The sequence below is a fragment of the Hylaeus volcanicus genome, chromosome 4, assembly GCF_026283585.1.
Source record: "Hylaeus volcanicus isolate JK05 chromosome 4, UHH_iyHylVolc1.0_haploid, whole genome shotgun sequence".
NCBI classification, from domain to species: domain Eukaryota; kingdom Metazoa; phylum Arthropoda; class Insecta; order Hymenoptera; family Colletidae; genus Hylaeus; species Hylaeus volcanicus.
The window spans coordinates 3286308-3305241 of NC_071979.1; the positions used below are offsets into that span (position 1 = coordinate 3286308).

An 18934-nucleotide genomic window follows, 5' to 3' on the forward strand; every position below is an offset into this window, starting at 1 on the left:
AACGCCAGAAAAATTGTGCAGCTTACCGGGGAAAGCAGAATAATAGGTAATACTGTCTTTAATTAATGTCATTAATAGATTACATTGATTATCAATTATAAATTTACAGTTCTTTATTCATTCTTTGAAAAATAATGATTTTAATCGTTTTGACCATCTTGACCATAAAAAAATAATATTTGTGTATTAATTACAATTGCAATTCAAATAACGTAAATCCAAACTTTATTGGCTCATTATGAATATAGAATAAAATTGTACAGATTTGCAGAATTATACAATTTATATCTCCCTAACAAAAGCATCTAAGTATTGAAAAAATGTTTAAGATTTTGTCTTTTATGTTTCTAACCTATTTATAAGTCATTATAATGACTTATAAATATGTGTATCATGAAACTTAAAAGGCAAAATCTTAAACATTCTTTCAATAATTAGATTCTTTTGTATATATATAATAAACAACAATTGTTTATTACCTGTATATTATTTGTAGGATAAATGGGAGGTAATAAAAAAAAGGAACACAATTGTAAAGGAAACTATTGTATTTATCGTAATAAATAAATAATAATAAAAAATATGTAATATACATTATACGCATACACATTCATATCGGGGATGGACAAAATTATATTCGAATAAAATCACAGATTTATTTGGTACTTTCATTCCATTTATCGGTTTCTGAAAATAGTCCTCATTAATTTAATGTAAGATATAATTTCATTTTGCAAGTTAAGTGCTTATATCTCATTTGACATTTTTATCAAAATAGCAATTTCGACCATCTCTGATTCATACGCAATATGCAGGCACATCTTTGTCTTAGTAGAAAATAAATTTTACAACATTAGTTTAACAACTGTCGCGTCATTTTTACACTTTAAATTGTAATATCTAATATTACCGTTAATTTACGTTCCCGTACTTTTCGTTGCGCTATGTTCTATTTCGTAATTAGGGTTGATCTGAATGATTTGTCTAGAGGATTTCACAATTTTTCTTTGTGGGTTCTGCACAAATAAAATCTGCTTTGTTTCCTCCTTCTCTGTTAAAAGCTGGCTGACACCCCCGATCTTAATAGCAGGTATAGTTTTAATCAATGTTGCGTTAGGAATCGACAAATTCGTAGTAGAATCCACTTTTGGAAAGATAATTGGGTTTTTCGAAGGTACCAAGGATAACTTTTTCTTTGGCATGATTGGCACTTCCGCGGAAGAAATCGACGCCGATCGCTTCATCGAAATTCCCATTGGGGTTGTCGGATTGGTTACCACATCTGAATTCAACCATATTACTTTGGGGGCCAGTATTGTGCCACTTCCTATAAGTGTACACGTGCATAAATATAACAGATTAAGTGAAATGTCGGTTGGTCATTTTCACACCATTCGAGTACCTTTCTGCATCGCCTTTGTAACCGGGCAATCTTTGTGGGCTAATAGAAGGTTCTTCAACTTGGCAACCTCTGCACGTAAAACCTTTATCTCCATTTGTAAAGCCACGTTAGTCTCATTCACATTGGCGACCGTCCTCTCAAGGTGTTGAATCCACGCTTTTCTTTTGGCTCTTGCTCTCATCGAGCTGGCACGATTGCGTTCAAGGATGTCTTTCTTTTTTATCTGCTCTTCCGCCTTCATTTTTACTTGCTCTTCCACTGTTTTACTACGATTTTGTTTCTTCGAGTGGTTCAACACGATTTCCTCAGAGTTGTCGTCAAGTGTCTGATTTTTCGAAATTGTATTTTTTGTCAATGCTTGTTTCAATTTCTGCAATTACGCATGAAAATATAATCCGCAAAGAATATAGCTAAACGGTGTTTTAATTAAGGCAACAGTAGTAGATACTAAATACCATTTTTGCCAACGATAATGTAGACAGCTTCTTGGAATCCTCTTTTGTACAATACTGTAAAGAAGGCTCGGTCTTTATCACAACTGTTGAATGCTTCTGTGATTGTAAGGTACCTATGTTAGTAGATCCGCAAATCGGAGTTGCCGATAGTTGCATCAGTTTACCATCGGATGTCTTCAAAAGCAGTTGCACTTCCTCCCCATTTATCGACCTTTGCAACAATACGTTTTATAATTAGTACAAAAGATCGAATTTACAAAGAATCAATAATTCACTCACAATTTTGGACTAATTTGTTCTCGTAAAGTCCTTGGTATTATCGATGTGCTCGTAACTTCGTGAATAATATTTTCTGTAAGTGTCTCACTCTTCTCTGTTGTTAGTTTGTCTCTTCTTGAATCCTGCTCGTTTGATACAGAAAGTTTTACACTGGTACAGACTTCGGTGTCAATAGTGGTTCTATCTTCTGTACTTTTTCCTGTGATCGAAATGCTGCTTTCAGACATAATTTGATTGTTGGAAGACAGCACATCCGCTATGTGGGGAAATATATGAGGTGTATGCAGAGTATCATCTGTAATTCCAACCTAAAAAAACACTTATAAACTAAACATAAATTCATTAGTAAAGTAATTGACTTTTTTTGAAAACTTTTTTTACCTCCGGTACTGTAAGTATACCAGTATTTCCTGATTCCACTGCTCTTCTGAATGTTTCTTCAAAAGGATTAACATTTTGTAAATCTTGAAACAGTCCAACCTCTTCACAATTTCTGATGAAACGTGTTGGAGTTGGAGTCTGATCTGCTACAAATATTTTATAAAAACATCATTTTCTGTTTCCATTAAACACAATTCGAAAACAAATTTAAGTAATTCTTACCTACGAAACCTGCACTCTTAGAACCGTTTCCTAGATTCAACATCATGTCATGCTTTTTCTTATGCACTGTTAATAGATTGTCATTTATAAAACTCTGCAAAGATAAAATAGAATCTAGTTTCTTATTCATAATTTAAATTTTGCATCTTTACGAACAGAAATTAAAAGGAAATTAAATAAAGTTGAGTCAATTTTCATCAAAATTTGATTGTATTCTGACATAAGTGAATAGAGAAAGTAACTATGCATAATGAGTGTTTACCATATTGCAACCAGGTGACAAACAATTAAAAGGTTTTTCTGCATTTGCCATTGTTGTTTTGTATTACTGAAAGTCTCACCGTAGTTCATGAATGGCACGTAGTAAAATGAAAACAAAACTGGGAATGTACATAATACAACACAACGCGTCGAAAATCATTTTTTTCTTGGATATCTTCGTGACCGCAATACATTTTTTGTGTAAGTATTAATTATTAACAACTTTCTAAGTCGACTCAAGTCAAACAAGCAATAGCTAAATGACAGCTGAAAATTTTTAACAGGTTTTGATACTTTCGTCTCGTATCAGCTGTTTCTACACTTTGTAGCCAGACATACTTATTGTTAGATACAGTCAGAGATGCCATAAATCCCCTCCACTAAAAACGTAGTTCCATTTCCCCGCATCAGCGCTTGACTCGCTGGACTCGTCTAGTGAACATCAAAGAGTATTAGTCTAATACTATTTGCTTCCACTCTATCTAATACTCTTATAACCTAATAACCCTGTATAACCCGAGCCAGTATAAAAGTACGACAAGCGAATACAAGTTAATGATAAGACCGTACGAACTTAACAATAAATTGTGGTAATGTTGAAAATGTTGCATTCTCTAAATATGAATGAAAGAAATTCCTTTTGACATAGAATCAATGTTGTACATTGAAAAATGATTTCTGATTATATAGGTTAGAGTGCATGAGTATTTTAAAAGCCGGTAGCTACAATAATCGTTAAAAATGCAAGTGTGCAGGAATATCATGAGGCCCTTACTCTCGCGTAAGTTTTTGAAAATCTTATTTTTCAAGAAAAGCGTTTATTTTTACTGACATATATTTTATTTTGTAGCGCATACTTTATTCAAGTCTGCACCAGCAGCTGGTCTGAAATCTTTTGAGCCTCCAGTTTCGTTTAACGGTAATGAAATTGATATGTTTGGTATAAAATTGATATACAAGAACAATATTTTTAATAGATATTATGTTTTATAGAAGTTGAATATCCTGCTCGTCAGAAACTCAAAATTATACATAAAGTACCTCAGTATCCACCTAGTATTCGTCCTTACAAAACCCAGAAACGTTTGAGATTGATGCGTGGTCCTGAATTGTTTCATAATACTCTTTTACACAAGCAGTATGGTATAATTGTAAGAAAATAAATATTATAGTTCAATGTTTTATTATATATTTAGCATATAAACAAAGATGGATAACATTTTAGGCATTGGCTGGAGGCAGAATGAAATATTGTCATTTTGAAATGATAAGATTTACATTATTGAAAAGGTTTGATTTTAAGACAGGATTTGCAATTTGGCGAGTACCAGAAATTTGGCAACCAATTTCTAAGAAGGTTTCAATATGCATATTTATACATATGGAATCATACATTATGTTGTTTTATTAGAGTGTATAATATAGCTACAATTTTTTACAATTTAGAGTCAAGGAGCGCGCATGGGAGGCGGTAAAGGTAGCATCGATCATTATGTCACACCAGTAAAAGCCAACCAAGTCATCGTAGAAGTTGGAGGACCATTTGAATATTTTGAAGTAATAGTAAATTCTGTTACAAATTTTCGATGACCTATTGTATCCATATATATAACAGAGTGATTAATTTTGTTAGGTTCGAAAACTTCTAACAAACATAGCGAATAAGCTACCTTTTCGTGCTATAGCGGTCAGCCAAGAATTAATGGAGCGCCAAGTAGAAGAAAAGAAGAAATTTAAGGAAGAAAATCAAAATCCTTTTGATTGGAAATACATCATTCAAAATAATATATTTGGTTGCCATATGTGGATATCGAAATACGACAGAATGTGGTACAACGAATATTTGTAAATTTCATGGCTGTCCATTGTAAATATATAGAAATTAAACAATTAATTAAGATGGGAATCTATTCTATAATTCTTAAGTATTCCTTCCACAACCAATTCAAGGGTATATCCCTTTGCGGATAATTATCGTTTGTTGGGAGATTTGTACGATATACAATCTACCCGTTAGGTCAACGTTGTGTCGGACGTGTGTTCGGCATATTCGCTTCGGGGTGCTTGATTTTTTTTTTTCTAATGCGTCACGTTAGAAAAAATAACTATGAGTTTTTAAATAAGTAATATTTTTCAATGAAATCTTGAGGGAAGTCGTGAATTACTTTTTCGCTTCATAATTTACACTTTATAACATCACATTATCAGAGATAAATAGGGGAAACCACTTATTATAAAAAGTCATATTGAACTAATTGCAGAGACTAAACAAAAAAACTGATAGAACATTTTGTTAAAATAGAATTATCTGTTGTCTTGGATTACTCTTTGAAGCAAAGATCAAACGTTGAACTTCTACTTCATCGCTTTAACGTGTACATAGTTTCAGAGTTGATAATCACGAAGTGAAACTAAAAGTTTAAAACCTATACAATTGTTTTAATTCATGAAAGATCTCTTATGGTATTAATGAAGAGAAATTGAACCTGTGTCATCCGGACGTTAAATAAGAATCCAAGATGATGAACATGTGCCTCACCCGAAGTTAATGTCTTAAGTAAAGTAAGATCCAGTACAATTTGTTTGAAGATACAGTCTCTTCGGTTATATAAAATTCCATGAGTTGTGAAGAGTCGTTTTAATAAAAAAATAATGTAAGATATATCTTACCTGGTCGTATGAAGGACAACTTATTATTCTTCACGACTGTCATTGTTTAGTCAAAAGAGGAGAATTAAACGATGGTTGGACGACGGTACGGAAAATGAAACTCGAGCGACACTGTATGTTACAATTACAATATTTTATATATCTTTGATGACGGTTTGGTGGTAACAACAGGTAAATACTACATATTGTACATTGAGTAGGCGATAGTCATACCTTATTGTGTTTAATTAGGGTATCGGTTACGCCGATGCCGATGGCGACTTCCACGACGACGACAGGCAATACCAACGACGGGGCAAGGGCGATGAAAACAGCGGTAACAGCAACAGCAACAACAACAATCTCAATAACAATATAACAGTAACAGCAACGATGACGTATGAGATCATGATAAATAGAATATAAGGGACAATATAATCATCGCAATACAATAATACAGTATGAATAAGTACAACGAATGATTGTCACATATCATCGTTTATCGTTAATTTGTGCCTGCTCTGGTAATGATAATGTACAGAGCGATCCACGAAAAGTGCTACATGCTGTTTTTTTTTACAGGAACTATTACGCACAGAAACAATATCATGTTTAGTTCCTTCGGGCCTTTCAGCTCATTATCGTTTATAAGGACACTCTCTGCAACATTCATCGAGGAAATATTACAGAATTTGCACATGCTACTTTCATATGGGGACAATACATTAATCAACTCACGAATATATATAAATAACCAAAAACTAATTTTCTTCCTATGAATAAAATAAAATTCATGTAATAGAGGATTAACACGTTAGGCGCCTATTTTGTTTGACGTTCCATTTACGCTGCGCTCTGCTGTCAAGTGAAGAGAGTCGCGCGCAATTTGCAAACTATAAACAAAGCATAAGAAAACGAGAAGCGAGACCGAATAATGCCTGCAAAAAGTTACATCTTTACTTTTACTGAACACTTCCGTTGCGAATCTTTTCTTTCTGTATCAAGAGATAATAGAGAGTTGATTAAAACCCTCATGGAATTCAAGAAAGAAGACATCGTCACGGTTTACAAGACCTCGACATAAATTAGAAACAAAGGCAGATAATGCGCATGCAATAGGGAAATATTGTGCCAAAAATGTTGTAATAGTACTTTATAATCTTTTGGTGCAAAAGTAACAAAAAATTATAACTTATTGCAAGAACTGGCGCGACGGTATAACGTAAACGTAAAGTCAACTAGCATAAACGGAAAGTCTTACGGATCGACGCACAGTGATTCGAAACTTCAAAAAGTCGGCCAAAAGTCAATGCAAATTGTAATTTAGAATTGTTTACATTGCAATCTTGTACAGAAAGTACTGCTCTATTGAATGGTAATTGTTTCTAGTAATTTTTTACTCAACGGTGATTTCGAATATTTTTTTTACGCAGAGTATTTCTGGAAGTTAGTAGAATATGAGTATGTAGGAGTTTTCATTAATTTTCAACCAATGCGAATTCAAAATAGGAATGTAGACGGACCGATAGAATCGTTTATTTTGAAATTATTGCTTTCGTAAATCATAAAAGAAAGTTGTGATCGCTGGAGATTACAAGAAGTTTGCACATTGCATACACCTGCCATTTAGAATTTTTTATTCTTGACGTCAAATTCCAACCAGCGACATCGAAAACTTTTTTAATACCGATCTATATTTAAATACAACCATCCATTGGAAAATAAGTAGACCATATTGGATCCGCCATTTTTAATTTTGCAATTCTGATATCGGATTCGTAATTTGCGACCCAAACAACTCATAGATACCAAGTTTTATATAGATCCGAAAATTCTTTTGACTTTTGTCCAGCTTTTTGAGGCGTTTAACGGCTATGCGGCGTGGCGTTTGTTGTGTTAAGCGACATAAGGATACTATCGTCGGGTTCGTTAAAGGTCCATAGGAGTGTCCTTTCAATTTTATTACATGAAACGCTCGCGCAAGGCTTTGCATTCGTCGATAGTTAATTTGAAATGAAAGAAAATGGCGTATATTTAAGACATTAACTGTTTTAATTAACTTAGTGGAATGTAAGGGCGTTAACAGTTCGTACCACTTCACGACGGACCATCCTGCGTGTCAGTGACAGATATACATACATAGGCGGTTCGCGAGAGGATCGTCGATCGTTGCTATCGTGGTCGTGGACGTCGTCGCCATTACCGTCCTCGTCGTATTTCTTTTTTTTTTCTTTCCTTGTCGCCGTCGCCTCGTCAATCGTTTATCTATTATAATTCCGCATTTATCACACTTAAACGTAGATATACAGCGACGACATCGCGTGTCCTTGAGGAATGTGTGTGAATGCAGAGTTAGCATTGCGACGCGATTATAGTCTATTACAATATACGTATATGTATATATTTATATATATAATATTAATCATCCTCCCTGATCGGTGGGAACTTATCAAAAATAAAAAATGGGGAAAAGAGAGACTGGCAGTAGTTTCGACTTTTAAGGGCGTCGCCCTTCGCGGCTCGAGGACGAGCGATGAACTAAACTCCTCGAATGTTGTGTGTCGCGTAGAAAATTCGGCGCCGTGTGTTTGCGTCGTTTTTCTCGGACAGAGATGAGTAAAATTCTTATCCGCATGATAATTACAAATAATAAATAAAAGATGTTAGATATGTTACTCGTCCATTCGTTAAATCTCGGCCTTTAACTCTGCTTTGATGCAGTGCGATGTTCTTTCGTTCTCGTTTGTAATATATTCGTCAATGTCGTTAAATAAAATAGAAAAATAAATAAAAGTTAAGTTACACGTTAGGTTAAAAAAACGAAGGCTTGTTCAAAAGTTCAATAGACTAAACATGACGAATAAATCGCTGCACGATGTTTTTATTTATTACCTGTTACACGAATAAAATATTCACTCGTCCCTGTTTCGGATACCGAGTAGAGAAACGATTACGCAAACGTCCACAGCGAAACCATCGGCGAAAAATGATCCAGCGAACAGCCAAACTACGTACAAGCGAGCCGAGAAACGTTTGCACGAAGCGTTTTACTGTATGATGTTCAACACTCTTAGCCGATTGCGCGTTATTTGAATGACGAAACGAAGGAAAATTCGCGTACATGTATATATACACAGTTGGCCGCAGCCAGAGCTGGAGGAAATAGTATTCTAAGTAAAAAATAGTAAATGTAAGGATCGTTTTGTACGTCGATAGTATGACGGCGATATCGAGGCGGTTTCGCTTTTTTATCCTTGACATCGCAGCAAGCGAACATTAAAACGGCGAGAATTGTGCGCATCATACTCTTTGAACGTTGCCTTTTGATCTTGTGCGATAGGATCCCCGTTCTCCATAATTCCTCTGGATAATTTTAGTCTCGTCAAATTTCGCAACAATCAGAATAAAACCAAAAATACATTTCATCTATCCATCGAACAGTTCGTTTATAGTGTAAGTAGTATACTATATATATATATGTAATGTTAGGTAGTTCACATAATTATTGATTAATCAATAATCAGATACAATTTGCTTAGAAAGATTAGAAATTCCTGATTCACAATTGCGGATTACAAATGTAGTTTTTACCGATTACCGATTAACCTAACAGTCGTCGGTGATTGTTACAAAAGTGATCACTGTTCAACTCTGGTTAGAAATACAGAGCACGATCTTTCATCGAGAGTCGGACACGTTTTGAAACACGTTTGATCTAAAATTTAGATCTGTCTAATCTATTATTCGTTCGACAGAAGTTACGATCAGAATTATAAAATTAAATTATATCTCCTATTAAAACAATAAATCGTCGTTCAATGGTATGCGTGTTGCGAATACGAACGGTGTATGGTGGTTTTATTCGTTATCTACCATTTAGCGCGAATAATTCAGGATGTCATATTTCACGTGCATAGAGTATAGTGCGCGCAATTTGTTTCTGCGCGAAACGGCTACGCAAGCTCTCCACTATTTTCTATCGCAAATACTATTTTTGACCGGCTCTGCACGGGATATCGCATCTTCCAGGTGTATCGAGTATCGCAAATAGCTGGATTCGTTTCGTAAAAGAAACGAAGCCGATACACTTGTCCTGGCTACTGCCAGGCGACGTGGTACCCGCACGCGCGATCAGGGCCGTGACAAGGCTGGAGTAGAAGGGACACGTGTATTTAAAGCTATCTTAACGAGGGCTTAGACTCATCTTTTGAGAGTAACAAAAAATAAATGAAGTATTTTGACAGTTTAATAGAGGACACCATGCCCAATATGTACGAAAATTGACTTTCTACAGTTTCTTAATATTCTTTTTTCTGATCTTCCAATGATATAAGACACTATGTCCTAGCAAAAATAATAATGGAGATGAGTATGTTTACAGCAACACCGTATCTGATTTTCTTTAGAGGTATTGGTTGTAAATAAACGATAAGCGTTGCTATCGAGGAGCGTCAATTTGCAAAACTGACAGAAAGATATTGGTTTGTTGCGCACTCGGGTTTACGTAAACTTTTCGAAAGTACTGTTCAGCGAAGAAACGAGCTGTTCAAACGACGCGTGTGTGCAAGGTAGACGCGCAGGAGCTGTACGCATTTATTTCGAGCATATATCACATTTAGGAACCTCGTTTGTCCGCCGCTACCGGTACTTCCGAAGTGTTTTCACTTCTTAAAATATCTTTTGATGAAAATTACCGGTTCAGATAAACGAATCGCGAAGGTAGAACAAATAAAAGTAATTAAGTTTCCATCAATTTTGCAAGAAGTCACCAAATCGTTAGCACCGGGCTCCACTCTGGAACAGAATAATACACTTTCACCCTATTTACCGCCAGATTAGATTAAGGTGTGTGTTACAATTCTTCGCATTCGCGGAAGAATATGATTTGATCACAACGAATAAATTGCATGTAACCTTAACAATCTAGCAACGATATCGCCAAGAAAATTATTGGACTAATTCCGAGTACAATTGGTGAACCATATGAAACTATAATCTTCGATTAGTTATAATCACAAATTTCATAGATATAGAATTACATGTCTGCCAGATACAGATATACGATAAATACCGTAAAGAGAATGGTCGAAGGGAGCTCGCATTTCATCGTTGCTTCGAACGAAAAAAGTACCTAGGCACGGCCCTGCATGGGATCGATTACGATTAAATTACCGCGTGTCTCCACCCGCGTGCTCGATATGATTGATTCGTCTGACGTTCCACCATCTCTCTGACGAGGAGTCTCTCTCGGTGCTCCCCGAAGAAGAGGAAAGGGATGGCCACGGGGCAGATGAACAACGTCGATACGCTGGGGCCCCGCCTGGATGATTTCAAGGATACGTGATCGGCCTAAGGAGGTGACCGTGGGATCGTGTTCGTTTAGTATTTAATAATAATCCATTAGTTTACGCTATAAGACTAGATTCACGGGCGGGGTATCTTGCGCCGTCTCCGGCACCCTTTAACCCTTTGCAGTTGCCTCGGCGCGCGGCCGACGATAAACCTAACGAATGTACAAAACGGAACCGAGCTTCACTTACTGGAGATCCCTCCGTGTAGACGATATTTACAAAAGTACAGACACAGGGTGTTCAAAAATATGCGACGCTGCTCTACGCGAGAGTTTGCGATCTTCTTTCGAGAGGAATCATTTTTTTTTAAACGAGTATACGCGTATCTTGGAATACCCTGTACATATTCGATAGTCGAAGCCTCGAGCATACCCGCGTAAGAAAGGGGAACCCGGCTTTTCGATCGATTGGAAAACGAAAATACATTTACCCGGGTCGATCGATTCTTCTTGACCCTCTATTGCATAATGTATCCTATCGGGACCTCGGGAAAAATAATCCGCGTAAAGCTCACCGAGGAAATTTTACAGGATTCGCACGTGATATTTTCTTATGAGAACATTTAATATCCCTAAAAATTCAGCTATTTATCGTTTAACTTGGATAATAATCGATTCACGCATACATGAATGGCCAAGAAGGGCGAAATAAAATCCGTGCAATAGAGGTTTAACGACGATTTAAATAAACGCAGAGCGTCGAGTCGGGAAACATTTGTGTACGGATTCGAATAAATAGGAAAGACTCGACGATGAGACCGCAAAGGGTTAACGTGCGTGGCCCGTTAGGACGCGCCCCGACGCTCTGGACTCCCTTGTTCTCGGCGCTCGTCGACATTACATATCACTATATCCCACGCTTAACGTGCTAACACACAACTTACAGATACATACATACTTAGACACGTAGCTCTTAGATGCCTATGTAAGACAGGGTGGATCCGCGAATCTATGGATCCCCTGCGCTCCTGCTGGCTTATCGCTCGTTAAGCTGCGGCGTTCACGTGACGTTGAACCGCGACTTTTGTCGCCATGACAATGAGTATTATGACATTTGTTACCGCGATCCGTTCCATCTATATTTAGGATCGACAGCGGCGACTATAAGTTTGCAACAAAAATGAATACGTTGAAGCTTTCTAAAAAAATCAGAATCTGGAAGGATAATTATTTAAAATAACTTTTTGAATCCTTCCGAAACTAACACTCTTATCAACGTCTTATCAGACGCTCTTGGATCATCTCTGCATTGAATCTGTTTTATATAAATTTAGTTTTTTCTTCGGTTTCCGTTAATCCTTCCATTCTGACGCAACTAATTTTCACTAGAACGCAAACCATAATTACACACACGAGTTTATAATACACTTCATGTTTACAATGACGAATGCTATGGCACAAAAGTGAGCGACAACAGCGAAAACTGTAACGCCAATAAAATGCCACCTACGCGCGTTGTTGTCACGTGAAACGCGCACCGTAACGGCGAGGCGCGCGATTGGATTCGCAACAGGAAACTGGTGCGGAAGAACGGACGCTACCAGGTGGTGTGCGTGTATTTTGCAAATTATTATCAATCATTCATTCACACATATGCACACACATTCTCTCCGTGTCTCTTTCGGTGCGTCTACAGGTGTACGCGAACGTAAACGCGCTTCGTGATGGAATTAACGACGGCACGGTGCGTTCGCGCGAAAGAAGCACGCGCCGCGTCTCCACGGGCGGCACGTCCGCGGACAATTGCGGAATCCAATCGACGGGGGATGAATCCTAATTAAAAGCGATGCACGGAGCAGCGTCACGCGCCGCGGCTAGCTCGTCGATGATCAGGCGTTTCCGGATTCGCCGTTAGCGAATCGTTCAATTCTCTGCGAGTACGTGACTCCCTTCCTTCTCACCGTTAATTATACACCGTAAAATACAGTAACTCGCAACAGATGCTCTCTATAATTTTTTACTCATTCGGGTACGGTGCCATAAGGCATACTTAAAAGCGTGGCGGAAGATCAAATGGCAAAATTTTAACAAAATGTTTTTCAATGAAAGATATAGTAAAGTTGGACAAAATAATATACTTATTCGTTTTTTTTTCAGGTAGGTTGATATGTGGATTGCTTTCAGGAAACAGTAACGGTGGTCGTTTTGTTCTTTGGACCAAGAATTGGCAAACGTTTTTCAATGAGATCCGAGTAACAACAGTTTTTACCTTTGTGAGACGGAAGATAGTATCAATGAAATTACGATCTGGATATTTCCGTATTAATAATAAACAGAATAGAATTATATATTTAAATAATTTTGTTAGGAAGTTAGGGAAGCGTAAGTTAGGTTGTTGCAAATGAAATGACAGAATTAAAAATTATTGCGTCGCAAAGTTGCTATCCCGAGTAAGTTGTATCGTTAAAGCTCTAAATTCAATAGCCGAAAACGGTGAAGTACAAGTTTTTCTTTCTTATATAATTTGTCGATGTATGTATGATAAATTTTGAATAGCCAGCTTTCAAGGTGAGAAACGTTGCGAGTAACCCCATTTGACGGCACTTCATCTTGTGTTTCGTCTTACAATCGGCGACACTGCAGAAATGGCGCGTTTGATCGTCAGCAGGCGAACAATTTAATTGGATCGGTTCGGGAAAAATCGTATAAAACGAGGATTCAGTTTGTCGTGTTCGATGAAGATCAAAATGTTGGGAAACGCTAAGGTTGGAAGCTGGAGTTCTCGGCAATCGAATGATCAGGTAAACAACTATTGACTATAGCTTTGGCAGACATTAATTTATCGCTCTATGTCACCTTTCCACTTCTCTTGCAAATTCCGTATTTTCTGTCTCTTAAAAATAATGCGGAACAGAGTCGTTTGCTGAACATCGTCCTTTCATCTTGCATCAAAAAGTATAATACTCTTCTGCTTGCATTCTTCTTTTGCTTCATTATATTGCGAGTAAAGTTTATAAGTACGAAAGAAAAATACTTGGACAGTTTGGGAAAGTATTGTACGTAAAACATGTACAATTATATTCGTCGCGAGCAATTTACTGCTGATATGTTGATCAGATATTTTCGTACTCGATGAAACCGATCGAACCGAGAACTCCAGGGAAAACGAGCTAGTGGCCCACGTCCGCCATTCCGTTCTGGCTCCGTCGAGCGACTGATGCGTTTGGATTGTGCTCTACGGCTTGCCGTACGAATTTGTTAACCGTTAAATCCGCTCGAGTCCATAATTAACATGCGCTAGGTCGCGTATATATATATATATAATATATATATGTACACAGTCTTACAAAGCAAAATTTACAAACATTACGACGTACGGTCGATCGAATAAATATTATTATATGTTTTCTCCGGCGCAGATCGGAAAGAAAATGGCCAGCCGACCAATTTTTCCCTTCGTCGCGATATCGATCTCAATCGTGTCAGTTAGTTACGCTAGGAAGACAGCAGCTATAGTGCAAAAATGAAGATATATCTTCACGTTTCGGGCACGACGACGATAATGGATAGACCCTGAAAGCTTCGAGAGGCAGAGATTGGGCAAAATTCTTATCTAGATAAAAATGTCAAGTTACGAATAAAAGGGATCGTTGATATATTTGTCTTATGAAAAAGGGTCGTAACCGAAGAAAGTGTAAGAATTCCGGGTACGAAAGTTACAAAGAAAATGTTACACGTTGATCGTAGTTGTATATTTTTCGGATAATATTTTGCCCATATCCGATGACAGGTGACTAAAGTTGGAAAAGGAAAAAGAAAAAGAGGTAACCAACGTTTCGAGTTGGCTGTCGAAGAAGTTGAGATCGATTTCAAGACAAGAGGGTCGGTTTCGTTCGGCCACTTTTTGGTGAATGCCCTGTCGCGAGGCGCGGGAATGAGAGGCTCGATCGATCGCCGCGCGACGAGGGCTTGAGCGAGAGATCGATAGTGCACGGAGGCGGAAGCGAGGATCGGCGGTCGATCGATCGTCGGAGAAAAGAGGAGAAAGTTGGTCGAATCGAACGCGCGATCTACCTAACTCCACCGGCTACCGACGATCACATCTTTAAAGCCTCTGCGAGTATGTACGTGTGTGTATACGATTTGAAATAGTTGGTGGAAGCGATACGGTGAACTCCACGAGACGCGGTATCATAGGGTTCGAAATTCTTATCTTGGCTATCGAACATACTAACCGGTACTGGTTAACGCAAATAAATAAACAAAAGGTACACTTGTTTGTTCGATTGTCCTCTTCGTTTCTACATTTTCTTCACTTGAAAGGAGGATCTTGATACTTGAAAGGAGGATCATTCGATGGTCCGCGATGATACCATACACGTAGGGCGATATGTGTTCATATTATCGAAGAATCAAAACAATGTTCCCTTAACCCAGTTACGCATGACATTCTTATAGAAGGTTTTGGAATTTGTTTCGAATAAAATTGTATATCATTGTTTCGATATTACAATAGCTCTATAAGGTCAGCATCCTCCGAAAACAGTCATAGGCAACTCGTTCTTTCGAATGCCTATGGCGTCCATTAACCGGTTAATGTTGGTAAACGTCCATGTCCGTATAATAATCATTCCTTTCCCTTGTCGACGCAATAAAACAAACTGCATTCGTATACAGATATCGATGTATTAATTATAATACACAATGTCAATATTACCTTCACTAAAAACCACTTGAAATAAATTACTTAAAAGCGTAGGAAATATTAATGTCGCGAGTGAATCGTTGTAAACTACAGATCGTGGAAAAAAGACAAGGGAAAGGCTTAACTTTGAAGGTAGAGAGAGCTCTTTCCCTTTGCTTAAGAGCAAAAGCCTCGCTCCTTACTTTACATTCATTCACCCCCTCGAAGAACTAGCGTACAAACGCATACCGAATCCGACCCTGGCCTTCCAACATCCTCGCACTCGAGTATATACTACCCGCCTCGTTGCTTTCGCGAGTCCACCGTGTGTCTCTTCCACCCACTATACCTGTATATGAGAACGCGTGCGTGATTCTCGGTTACGCGTCCGTGTATGCGTGTGTGTGTGTCGATGCGTTTGCGCGATACTCTTGATGTGCTGCTAGGAAGCTGACTAGATTATAACCTAGAATACGAAACGTCCGGAGCGTCGTTCGAACCGGCGAGCCCGGGCCCCCGTGTGTTCTCGATGCGAACATGCTAATATGGCGATTAGAGAGGAAGCGGAGAACGAGGCCCAGGGTTCCGTTCCTTCGTCGGTCGAGACGAGGACTCCGGTGTTTCGTATCGGCGTTGACTACTCTCGGCCTTCTCGAAGACCGAACGCCTTCACCTAGGCGTTCGACTCCTTCAAGTTGTCGAAGTACTGCATGATCTGGTTGTAGTCCATGCCTAGATTCAAATCGTCCAACGCCACGGATTCTTCCTGCTCTTGGGACGAGGACGCCGACGAGGAGGATGACGAGGACGAGGAAGAGGACGAAGAGGAGGCAGAGGATGAGGACGGCGACGAGTTAGGCGGCGACGAGGACGATGAGGCCACGGTCGGGCTGGACACGTTCATCGATGAGGCGACTGCTGCGGTCGAAAACGACGAGAACATCGGATTACCGACGATCGTCGCCCTCTTCACCTCTCTGGCTCTCGCATCCTTCGAGTGCCTGTTGTCATCGTGAGTCACTAGCTCCACGAACTCCTCCTCCTCCGCGGCGTTCTCTTTCGGACTACCTACTCTAGCTTTACCGTGCGATGGCTTGATATGGTGGATCTGCTTGCTGTGCCGCTGGTTGTTCCCGTGGTGGCTGCCGCCTGCGCTGCCGCTCGACGCCCTGTGCCGGTGGTGCTTCCTCGGGGTGTCCGGCACCCGTACGATCACCCCAGTGTTCCTGTGCGGCGGTACCGGTGGCTTGTAGTCTTCGTTGCCGTTGTTGTTGCCGGTCGCGCCGCACGGGGCGGCTGTCGTCATCGACGCGATCGCGATGTTCGCGACGGGCACCCCGTGCGGTGGTAGGGGCGGCGGAATGTCGTCGTTGCTGCGATCAGAATTAGTATTATTTGAATGACGTTAGTTAATGTTTGTCGTAGAAACGACCTCGGTGGTCGTTTCGGTATTTTCGAGCATTTTTCTTTCTGAACGTATAACGTTTACATAATTATTTCCAAGATTAAACGTATCAAATATTTTCTTAACCCTTTATTTACTGAATTTCTCAACATTTTTTTAACCTGCCGTATTTTAGGGACTATGAGACGCACCTTAATTTTTAAGCAATTTGAACAAAAAAATAACATTTTTATTATTAGATTGCCTCTATATGACCATTTTTAACACTTTCGCTGCGGATGACGCACATGTGCGCCCAACCGAAAATATATGATTGTTTTTATTATTTCTCAGTTTTCATTTTTTTTGTTCGCTAATTATATTATATATATAAAATAAATTACGACAGATATATGTTTTTCAAAATAATCATATTAGAACATTTGTAAGAAATTTTTCATTAAAAAAAAATGTCATAATTGCAGCTACCAGCGAACGGCTACTTATTTTCGTCCGCAGCGAAAGTGTTAAGACTGGCTGGAATGTTAAATCCAATAAGAATTAAATGGAGGCAATTTTTCGAAGAAAAAAGTGCATCTTATAGTCTGCAAAATACGATAGGCGTCCATTTTGGTCTTATATCATCTTATAGAATTGTCTCTAATAAGCTTCCAAAAGAGAGCTTGTGCTACCATCCAAAAATTAAAAACGAACCTCATAGAAGTGGACTCGAAAGTCACAATAGGTTTCAAAGTAATTAATACAGTTCCATGAGAAAATTGACTTATAAGTGCCGCCAGTAAATAAAGGGTTAAAGAATAATAGCACGGAACGGTAACGTAGGACACTTTGTTGTTTAGTGTAATCTGGTTAAATACGTATGAGTGTCCACTCTCGAAACGGTGAAGTATGTATCACCGAACGAAAGTCTCGCAACGACTAACAACAAACAAACGAATCTGGAGCTTCTACTCCGAAAACGATCAAGTATCGACTGAATGTCTCGTAACGATCGCCAGTGAACGAATGACGATTATTCCAAATCACCAATTTTCCTCTCAACACTCTTGACGTGGCGTTCTAGAAAACGTAGTCGCGTGAGAAGTTCAAAGGTTCAGCAAGCGGCAGAAATTTCTTCCAGACGGTCCCAAAGGTAGTCTCGTTGTTTGTACTTCGTTAATTAACTTTCGGAAACTCTGTGTTTACGATATTTCGACTATAAGGGTCGAAACGAAAATGAAAGATTTCAAAGTCGTCGTTCGCAAAGGATTCGAGAAAGTTTAATCCTCGAGAGTAGTCTTTCTTCGCGTACATACCATAAACGTAACATCGAATTTCTCACGTGTTGTGTTCCTTGGGACGGAACAAACATAAGATGAAAAATCTAGCGTTCAAAATGCCGAAACTGGAGAGAAATAATGGGAAGTACATTACTCGTTTCGTGTAGTAGTCACGCTCGATGTTGCCATAGACGCTGGGGTGGTCACTGTGGTCGCCGTCACCGCGGCCGAGGGTTTCGCGCCGGTTTTAGTAGCGAAACTGTTTCTTGGAAGCTTGTCCCTCTTGCAATAAGTCGTTGTGTCGATGGGCCCTGAACTGTTGTTCCGTTGTCCCGCAGATGGGAGCTCGATGTGGTTCGGATTGTCGAAGCAAGTCGCCAAATCGCTCGAGTCTCCCTCTGTTTCGTTGGCAAGAGGGTTACTGGTGACTCGTACCTTGAACGACAAACTCGTTGATTTAATGTCCTGATCCATTATAAATCACGATGATAAATTGGAAGGGTGTTTGGCGAAGAGGGTTTAGAGAAGAAGAGGAATTGACATCTTGAGGGATTTTAGAATTAAAAAGTATACAACATTAAAGTAAGACAGCATATACTCTACAGGGTGTCCCAAAACTCGGGGAGGAGCCGGAAATGGGGGGTAGC

General features: G+C 38.8%; 3 protein-coding genes across 5 annotated transcripts in view; 1 reads left to right on the plus strand and 2 right to left on the minus strand.

Moving 5' to 3' along the window:
• Window positions 1–530: 530 nt before the first annotated feature.
• LOC128875580 (cyclic AMP-dependent transcription factor ATF-2) lies at window positions 531–3327 on the minus strand. Of its 2 annotated transcripts, none has more exons than XM_054121276.1 (7): window positions 3002–3327; window positions 2740–2833; window positions 2518–2660; window positions 2137–2444; window positions 1858–2068; window positions 1403–1772; window positions 531–1327 (listed from the first exon to the last, which is right to left on the minus strand). In XM_054121276.1, the coding sequence occupies exons 1-7, from the start codon at window positions 3050–3052 to the stop codon at window positions 918–920; spliced, it is 1587 nt and encodes a 528-aa protein (XP_053977251.1). In that variant the 5' UTR covers window positions 3053–3327; the 3' UTR covers window positions 531–917. The 2 variants fall into 2 exon arrangements, with proteins under 2 accessions (XP_053977251.1, XP_053977250.1); XM_054121275.1 differs by having other exon boundaries at window positions 2518–2663; window positions 3002–3326.
• A 116-nt stretch (window positions 3328–3443) lies between these two features.
• LOC128875581 (39S ribosomal protein L16, mitochondrial) lies at window positions 3444–4906 on the plus strand. The gene is made up of 7 exons (XM_054121277.1): window positions 3444–3590; window positions 3691–3781; window positions 3851–3919; window positions 3994–4151; window positions 4226–4357; window positions 4447–4557; window positions 4634–4906. Exons 2-7 carry the CDS (start codon window positions 3742–3744, stop codon window positions 4847–4849), a joined length of 726 nt encoding a protein of 241 aa, XP_053977252.1. The 5' UTR covers window positions 3444–3590; window positions 3691–3741; the 3' UTR covers window positions 4850–4906.
• An 882-nt stretch (window positions 4907–5788) lies between these two features.
• Window positions 5789–18934, minus strand: part of LOC128875579 (transmembrane protein 132E) — a 195717-nt gene continuing 182571 nt past the window's right edge. For both annotated transcript variants that reach the window (XM_054121274.1, XM_054121273.1), the window contains exons 9-10: window positions 18442–18722; window positions 5789–16996 (exon numbers count right to left, since the gene is read on the minus strand). In XM_054121274.1, coding sequence (XP_053977249.1) covers window positions 16297–16996; window positions 18442–18722 — 981 coding nt within the window. In that variant the 3' untranslated portion in view covers window positions 5789–16296. The remainder of the gene's footprint in view (window positions 16997–18441; window positions 18723–18934) is intronic.